At 39.6% G+C, this 10025-nt stretch overlaps 1 protein-coding gene across 1 annotated transcript; it reads left to right on the forward strand.

Annotated features, from left to right (window-relative positions):
- The first annotated feature begins 79 nt into the window (after positions 1 to 79).
- On the forward strand, positions 80 to 1741 carry LOC116264019 (uncharacterized). The gene is made up of 2 exons (XM_031643911.1): positions 80 to 868; positions 1640 to 1741. Exons 1-2 carry the CDS (start codon positions 80 to 82, stop codon positions 1739 to 1741), a joined length of 891 nt encoding a protein of 296 aa, XP_031499771.1.
- Positions 1742 to 10025: the final 8284 nt, after the last annotated feature.

Here is a 10025-nt window from a genome sequence, read left to right on the forward strand (position 1 = left end):
AAATACTTCAGGAGGAACAAGTACGGATACAAACAGAACGACGAATGGTGAGGCAAGGGGAGTAACTCACCAACAGCTTATGAGCTTGCACCCTCCGAAGTTTCATGGGAAAGGCAGTGCGGACGATGCTGAACAGTGGATAATAGAAACTGAGGAGATCTTTACCACCCTCGAAGTGCCTGACAACAAGAAGGTTCGATATGGAACTTTTATGCTAAAAGGAGATGCTAAGGAATGGTGGCGGACGCAACGTGAGGTGAAGTTCGCAAATCACGAAGCGACCTGGGGAGAATTCAAGGAAGCCTTCACACATGCCTACATCCCAACCTTCACACGGGAGAAACGCATGCAAGAATTCTTGGAGCTTCAGCAAGGGAGTTTGAGTCTGCACGAATACGTCGTCAAATTCAGACATCTGGAAAAATATTGCCCCCATGTATATACTGCTGATGCGGACCGAGCAAACAAGTTCGTCAGAGGACTTAAAGACGGGTTGCAGAACCAAGTAATTAGTAGTCGTCCAAGAGATCTAGACGACGCTATCGACATGGCCACACGTCTTGAGGAAGGCTGGAACAGGATGCATGGGACAGATAGAAAAAGTGAATCTCTGCGATCCAAGTCGAGGCCAGACATACGCAGTGACAAGGTGAACCAAGGGGATAGATTCAAGAGACAGAGGCCATCAACATCTAGGCAGGACGATGAATGTCCCACATGTCATCGCCAACACCCGGGCAAACCATGTTACAGAGAGGTCGGGGCATGTCTCTATTGTGGAAGGCGAGGACATTTTATTCGTGAGTGCCCGAAGAAGAAAGAGGCAGAACAGGGGCGAGGTGCAGCAAACCAACCAGTAGAGAAGAAGGTACCTGGGAGAGTTTACGCGACCACGGTTGAAGATTTGAGATCCACTGATGTGAATGAAGGTACCCTTCTTGTACAACCTTATTGGTCTCATATTCTGTTTGACTCTGGTGCATCGCATTCTTTCGTTTCTAAGAGCTTTGTTGAAATTTTAAAGTTAGAAAGAAAGAATATGTTTGATCAAATGTTAGTCGCTACGCCCATGAAAAACAAAGACACATGCAAAACAAGACATGAGAAAGAGTTATCCCCAGTTCTTTTAATATGGTACGTTTAAATTTCGAGGACGAAATTTCTTTTTAGGGGGAAAGGATGTAAGACCCACGATTTTTATTAAGTTTCCTTAATTATGGGAACGTTATTATGAGCAGGAAATCATAAACGGTAGGTTTAAATGACTGCAAAAATGAAATGGAAACTGCCAATTAAATGAAAAAGAGAGAAACTATGGAAAGAAATGAAAAAAAGAAACGAAAAGAAATTCGTATGACAGTTACAAGGGTTGTGAAGGGGGCTCTTTAGATCTGATTTACAATAATTAACCCTTTCTTTACTGCCTTCATAGAAGAGAAAACTCAACAATTGAGAATTTGAGAGAAAGAAAGGGAAAAGAAAAACTGACGGGTTATTCATTCCCTTGGGAGAGGTTGAAAAATAATCATCCCTTATTGCTACAGCCATCGACTAGAGAGTCCAGCAACAAGAGGATTCGAGAGAAAGAGAGAGAGAGACATCCTCATTCTTGTTTTCTTTCTCGTTGAGGTTGAAGTAGGTGGTCGCTGGAAAAGAATCAGAAGATCAAGAAAAGGGATTGCGAAAGAGGAACAAGAAGGTTGTGACAGACTTTGACAGGTATGGGAAATTTCAGTTATGAATGCAACATGAAGCCTGTATATTTTGAGTTCTTATACATACATATGCAATGTGGATTTATGAATGTATACGCCTAGACATGAACATATGCATGAGGCGTTGTATGATGTTAATGTTACACAATGTTCTTCGATTCGTCTCCGATTTTCTTGGACCTTTGTATTTTTATGCATAAATATGAATCTATGCATGAGTTAGTGTATGTTGGGATGGAAATATAGTATTATAAGTTATGGTTCTTTTCAAAGAAATCGAAGCATGCGAGGTATGAAGGGTGAGGTATGTTAGTCTTCGTTGGGTTATTGAACCTTCTCCGATGACTCGTATCATGCTGTTTTCCCCTTCTTCTTATATTTCGCTTATTTCACTTGTGAGAAAACGAGACTAAGCCAACATTAAACAAAGTATGTATAGTTGTAATAAGGATGCGTTAAAGAATCTGAACCAACAACAGAAAAGGAGAAGCAGACTCTGCTCAGTGTCGTCGACAGAGAGCAACGCCTGCTCTGATCGACATAAGGAAAACAAGGAATGTTGCAGAGGTGATTTGGGGGAAATTGGAGAACACGACCTTGACGTGGCAGGTTTCCTCATGTCGTTCCCCATTGTAGTCGGTTTCTCCCTGTCGCCTGGAAGAGCAGGGTCCTCCTTGCTGCCGGTTCATTCTCGTCGCAAGGAAGGAGGAGCAGAGAGAGACATGCCTGGTTTGGGGAGGTCGTCTCCCTCACGGTGGCAGGGCTGAAAAACGAGAGCAGCAGAGGAGGAGGTGGTGGTTGAGAGCATCGGACGGCGGTGGGAAACCAGAGCGTTGGAGCTTGCGGGAGGAGGACAGATCTCTCCCCATGGTCCCGCTTTTCGCTGGTTTTGAGTGAGGAAGAACGGTGGAAGCCACCGTCGGTTGAACGAAAGGAAGGAGGCTCGTGAGGAGAGAGAAAACGAAGCGGTGAAATGAAAGAAAAACGAGCGTGGTTTATTTTTATATCAAGTTGGAAAAATTTCAAGACGGGTCCACTAATTAGCAAAATATTCAGATAAGCTGTTACACATTTTATAACTTCCATGCCGCAACATTTTTGCTAAAAACCTCTTCAAAAAGAGGCTTGCGAAAGTGTTTTTCAAAAGGAAACGGATATTTAATATGAAATTTCGTTTCGGTACCCTTTAAGTTTTTATAAATTGCCAAATGGTAGTTTTATAAATTACACATGAAAAGTTATGTGTTATTGCTCGTTGATGCTCGTAATGGTGTTTAAAATTTCAGAAAGATGGTCCTGAAATCAATTTCGAAAAGTTGAAGAGGAAAGTCACGTTGTAAGAATTTAAAGTATAAATTCTCTTACTTTTGAATGGTTATTTTATTTGAGAAATTTTGGCGTGATAGTCTGTATGTTGTTTCTATGTTTGGAGGCCATTATCAAAAAAATGGTTTATTGTTTCTGTCTGGGAAACCGAGCCTAAGGGCGGTTTCTGTGAGAGGTACTAGACGATGTCTAGCATTGGCAAACCCTCACTTTTGAAATTCGAAGGCGAAACGTGGACTTTGTGCGATGGTTTATGCGAGTGCGAGCTTTCTGTTTTGCCCAGTGTTTGGTTTCGTCCCGGGAGGTAGTGGTCACACTCCTCTGGCTGTACTGGAGGGCCCACAGGGTATTGGGCGGCACAAGGGCCCGGGGTACTGCTGCTGTGTTGGGAGAGACATCTCCTGGTCCCTCAAACCGGGTTCCTAGAGGGGCCATGCTGCTGCAGCGGCGATCTGAGATATCTCAGGAGGCTTCACTTTAGGTACCCTCGATCCGTTGGATCGCCTGGTGAAGATATGTTCTGTTCTGCCCGTGAGTGCCCACGGGCATTTCTGTTGCTCGGCACGATGACCATGACATTGTCAGAGAACCACGGTTGGAAGCCTACGAAATTTTGGAGGTTGTGCACACCTCGTTCTGTCATTGATGATGTGATGTAACTCTGATATGTGCTAAGTTTTGGAAAACTTATGGTTGTAGTTCATAAGGCCTTTTTTGGAATTGTTTACGAAATTAAATATTATTTTGGGCCATGTTCCATTCATGGCTGGATTTTCTCATACTCAGAGGAATTCTGACCCTTCTTTCTATCTACAGGTAGTCCTTGATAGCTTTTGCTTTGGAGCGACGACCTCAGTCTTGTGATGGACGGGCATTGGCATTCTGGACACTGCGTCGGTTTTGGGGATTTGTGGTTATTTTTGTTTGGGTCCAAGTATTTTATTATTGAAATAAAACAGTGTCTTATGTTCTGGTCATGACTCAATATTGCTTCCGCTATCATAGAAATGAAAGAAAATTTTTGGTGTCAAAAATTGGGTCGTGACATGAGCGGACGCTCGAGCGAGGAGCAGCTCTCGCACTCAGTGAGAGCTCCAAAACACCGTGAAATCTCAAGACAGAGAACACCTGAAATCTCAGGACAGAGGACACCACAAGGAAGGTGGAGAAAGTGCTGGTTGCAGACAGACGATAACAGGCGATAACAAAGAACCTTAAGCGCTGATACCATATGAAGATCCGTGAGGATTGAGAGAGAGAACAAAGGAACTAGAGAAGGAAGAAAGTTTCAAAAAATGAATCACTTGTATATTTGCTAATTATACAAGGTATTTATAAAGTACAAGAGAGACGACGTTACAACAAATAAGGCAACAAATAAAATCATAGAATCAGATCCCAAACTAATCGTGATTGATACAATTTTATTTCTTGCTGAAATCATTCTGTAATTCAAGCTGTTTCCTGTTTCAAGATTTTTCCTTAACACGAATTTTGCCTTCTTTTGCATCTATTTTAAAATAAACCCGAGGTCGAAAGCACTGTTAGAATGTTGAAGTGCTTTTGGCTTCTTCAAGTAAGTTAATTGCTCAGATATTTGATCACGTAGCTCTCATATCAGCTAAGTGCAAGGAATGGTATATATGATTCTTAATATAATTATTTGGCAGGAACATATGTTCAGAAGTTATGATCGATCTTAATAAGTTAAAGAGACGAAATTTATATGCGTGAACTTAGTAGCCCAATGTCATATATAAAGATCCTCAAGACAATGTGTAGTATGAAAGATCACAATTCTGGAAATGTAAACGCCTTGAAGATTCAGATTTTCAGGATGATCAACAGATGGACACATCCTTGAGCAAAATAGTTCTAATTAATCATGAGTTTATGACAGAAAAGAATGAAGAAGACCCATGATTTCATTCGATATTGTTCAATCATACAGAATGGGCAAATGACTCCGTCCAATGCCAAACAAGCATCACGTAAGTGATGCCAAATCAATTTTCCTGCAGTTCGTCTTGTATTTTCCTTCTGGTTCGGGAGATCCTGCGTAGTGCGAACGGAACTCAAAGGGTCTGCTAAGGTGGGGTTCATTTCATATACAGTTGTGACATATCTGTGGGCAGTCGAGGTTCAATTTTTATGAAAATTATCACGGCAGGAAGATGTAAATAGATAATGCAACTTAGTGCCAGGAATTTAAGTCCCAAGGGCTTTATCCATCCTCAAGAGGGTTCAGCTCTAGGTATCCTTTTGAACCAGTTGCAGAGAACTGTTATCGACAACGTAGCCATTTATTATACAAAAAATTTGAGTACTTGAATTACACCAGTCAATTAAAACTTGTGCGGAGTATAGTACACCAGTTAATTAAAGTATCACGATTGTGTCATCGTACGAGAATCAAACTAATAACATACCTTGCAGCTATGCTACTGCTCCTAAGGTGGAATGCTGAAAAATTGAAAGGTAATCCTGGTAACATGGACATGACAAACACGGCACATCACCCACACCAAATCCAAACTCTTCATGAAGATGCCTTCGGTCGGAAACAAGAGTAAATTGTGACCGAATTGAAACAAAAATGAAAAAGAAAAGAAGGAGAGGGAGAAAGATTACTTTGATCTCAAGAACTAAAGATAAGGACCGGCGGCAACGATCTCAATTCCCTTTCTCTCTCTCTCCACATGAGAATCTTCATTTTCTTGGCTAAAGTTTTAGCTTTTCGTCGTTTTTCTCTTCTTTATGACCACCAAGTTTGATCCTTTACTTTTTCATCTTAATCATCTCATTGATAATACTGACGAAAGGAACAACGGTACAGAAAAGTGACGATGATGAGAGCAATGATGGTAAGGATGATCACGAACAGTAGTCATCGATCGACTACAGTACGCTCTCAGTAATCTGAGCATAAAGCAAATTAAAGAGATGAATCAATGCAGATTGCAATTTACAATGACAAAGATGATTGAAATATATATAATCATGGAGGAGAAGCTGATCATGTGGAAGCCACCATAAACTAATTAAAGAGGGAGGGAATGGGCCATGGTTCCTTTTGGGAGGGAAAACGGACACCAAGCAGATGCATGTTACCCCAAAAGGATGACTACCCGTAGCCACGCTTAACTTTTTCCTCTCTTTCCCTCACTTTGTCTTTTTCTTTATTTTATTTTATTTTTTACATTTAATTTAATTTTTTATTCTCTCTCCACATGGTAGCTTATGCGCATAGTTTTTTCTATTTTCGGGAGTATAGCATAACTGGTTGGGTTGACAATTCCGATAAAATTGCATCGCCAGCAATAGCTCGGACAAAAGGCTGATCATTCGTGTGATCAAAGAGATATCAACAATATTTGATGTAGTCATTTCTTTTTTGGGTGTTTTGTTGTGATTAATACTTCAATGGGGAGATGAAGATTTAGAAAAGGTTTTTTGCTTTTTCAAATTAATTTATCATGCATGAGAGTCCAACTTCTTTTAGAAAGCAGTCCAATAATTGCTCTAGCTTTTCCAATTGCTTAGGGGTCGTAATGAAATCTAATGTATATTCATGGCATTCCAAAGAATGCCTGTTCCTACTACCAAAAGTCATGTAACGGTGTAAATTTGAACTACTTGATCGAACCAACCTGTGAGGACAGGTAGAGCAACATGATCAGAAGCCAAAGCATGCATAACCCCTTCGATGAGAGATATTGACCACAGGAGTTTTAAGTTTTAAGCCCTGAGCTATGTCTCTCAACCTGAGTGTAATTTCCTTCATGCAATAATGTTGTAAAGAAGAATCTCAAGTGGTTGCTAAATATCAATAAAATCATCCACCCGATGGCTAAAGTATGTATTGGTTCAGAAGCCAAGAGTTTGAACCCGCTCTCTTGGCATAAACAAGTAGATCAATCAGCTTAATCTTAGATGGAATTAGGATTTTTTTCGTCGCATGAGGTCAAATTATAGTTTCAAAATTTTAACAAGAACTGAAATATAATTTTTAATTTTTTTTATATACATTAAACTGAAAATTTTAAAACTTTTAAATAAAATTTTGATTTTTTTTTTAAATCAAAAGAGGGGTCATAGCCCCTTACTTCCTGAATTAGCTGGTTATATGTGCTATATTTGTGCATGAAATTTTAGTTCATCTGATGAAAATACCCTCCGTTCACATAAAAAAAGAGGGGAAAGAAGAATAGAAATCGAAAAGCATGCAACTCAGTCTACTCAATTAGAGTAGAGGCCTGAAATCACCTCGATTTCCATTCCTTTATATCTTCGGTCAAACAATGCAATCCCAACAAAAGTCTGCTTCATGCTTTCACATAACTTTTAAATATCCATTGTTCTGAGAAGAATATCCTTCTTTTTTTGCTCTAGTGGTATTGCAGATTCTGCAATCTTGGTTTTCAAGCCGCTTGTTCATAAAAGAACTTAAGATGCTGACTTTCAAAGGCAGTGTCACTTCTGCTGAGAACGGGACGCATCGTCCAATTACTCATGATAGTAAAAGAAGAAAGTTATGGTCGCAGAGTATTCCTTCTCGAGTCTATCTAAAACCCCAGTGATCTTTTTGACCGACGGAAAGAAAAGGCGCACATCTCTGTTGTTGCGATCGCAAGCGGATTCGGTTCACGAGGTGACAAAGTAAAGGAAATTTTTTTGATGTTGATAGAGTTAATCAATTGAGCCGCCTTGCTTTTGTAATGAGCTGGTCTACACAAAGTTCATGAATTAGTAGTTTGAGCCGAGGATTTAACTAAGGTGGCTTTATTCGTTTAATTATTCAATTATTTGTCTGACATGAAAGAAACTTGCTTAGTTTCAGCATATGGAAAGCCCAACCTTGTTCCTAATTTATTTTGGCGATCGTTTCAAGGGTCTTATTATATTTAGCTAGCTAATAGATATTTTTAGTTGGGTTTAGTGCATGTGTACCAATAGTGTTATCTCCAATTAGAGACATTTGGTTTAGCTTGTCACTATTTTCTCTCTTCAAGAAACAAGTCTACATATCCGAGAGAGCAGAGGCGGAGCCAGGATTTTTTTTTAGGGGCGCTCCAAACGGTCCAATGAACTTATCTGGGTAGGATTAAGCTAAATCAAAATCCAAAAAATACATTACCAAAAAATACCTTATGCAACTAAAAATTTTCAATTTTTTTAATATTTTTTTTTTCGTTAGCTGTTCAAACAGGTGGGTTGGAACGTGTTATGCGGCACATCTTCACTCATGAGAATAATTTGAACTAACTGTAGCATATCCAATTAAGTAAAGTTTGGATCTGCCAAAACCTTAACTTCGATATGATAAAAAAAGAAGACCGCCAAGGCCTTCAAGATCCCATTTGAGGCTTTCTGTAATCAACAGAAGATGCCTTTCTTAAAAAATCAAGAATAATATATATATATGGGATAGAGCTGCCAAGAGGATAGTCATATCTTACAATTAAAGTGGTGCTGGACTGCTGTCTCTGGTTTCAAGCTCATCCCTGAAGCATGCACTTAAAAAAACAAAAAGAAGCAAAAGGCTGAACAATATGTAATCATAAGTTCTTAAAGCTATCATGATTTAAAAAGATGACTGGCCAACCAGTGGGTTGGCTCATGGCAGCCACTCATATTGGGGTCCTCCCAACTGAGGCATATAAATATGGAGCACTATCATTTTATGCTTGACTCCTTTCCACACTTCTCTTTTTGGGTGAAAGGAAGAGCAAATTCATGGGGTAGTACCATCTCTAAATGAGTAAAAAGGCTCACATGAAATGGGAAAACTTTAGGAAAGTGGTGCAGTTTGCAAAAGCAATAGCATATTTTAGTGCGGGTGTTGCATATTTTGGTATGACCTTTGGCACATGGCGACCTTGATCATATATTTGGGGTTGGCCAGATTCCCTTGTCTAAAAAGCCGGTCTCATGATGTATGTACATGTCCTGTTTCATGGTTTTACTTGAGTAAGTTTCCATTTCATGCCATATATATCATCACAATCTAGACTATCAAGCTTTAGATTCACTTGGAAAACAATGTCAGCTTACACTAGTCTCTCTCTCTTTCACATGACATGACGTAATGAGCCAAGTTTTGGCTCACTCTGTTCTTGTCATCCACACACACACACACACACATATATATATGTATGACAAGAACAGAGAAACCCAAAACTTGACTCATCAAGTTATCTCATGTGAACACTTGATATTTATAAATAGTATTCCAAAATGTTGTCCTCTCTCAGATGCACGTATGAACATGTTCGCAACTTCTGTCTTGCCTGACTAATTTGATCGGAAAGTGCCATTATGTTGTAAGAAGTGCTCCAGATTCGTGGTTTAATTTCTGAAAATTATGCATGGCGCGCTAGTTAAAGAGGCATGGGCTTATCAAATATTATGCCAAGAGATAAATGGCATAATATTACATCCTACAAGCTTATCAGTTTTATATCTCTCCATTAAACGTAATTCAAATATTAAGGGAAAAAAAATGGTCTGAGTTGGTAGTTCGTAAGATTTATTCAGATAAATCTTGTCCTCTTTGAACTTGAAGGCTTCAAGTTCAGCAGTATAAGCTGCATGGTTGGAGGTCTCACTGGGGAAGCGTGGGCACTTGATTTGTACAGAATCCAACCAATGAAGCTGCCATACAGAATGCAACTAGGGATGCACGAGTACTGAAGAAACTGTCCCATGACAAGGCCACTCTTCTACAGGTTTCTGATTAATGATCTCTAAAGATTATGCTAAAACAAAAAAGTGAGAGAGCAACGAGGACCTCTTCTACTGTTTTACGTTAACGCTAAACCGCTTGCCACGAATTTGGTGTAAAAAAAAATGAAGTATTACTGCTTCAAAGAGAAAGAATACATGCAAATAAAGGTCCTGATCTCTCACGTCACGTACCATGCAAAAGCGAGTTAGATTTTGACAGCTACTGTCGTACTTGGAGAGTCAATTCCTCATAGACCA

The sequence above is a fragment of the Nymphaea colorata genome, chromosome 11 (genome assembly GCF_008831285.2).
Source record: "Nymphaea colorata isolate Beijing-Zhang1983 chromosome 11, ASM883128v2, whole genome shotgun sequence".
NCBI lineage: Eukaryota > Viridiplantae > Streptophyta > Magnoliopsida > Nymphaeales > Nymphaeaceae > Nymphaea > Nymphaea colorata.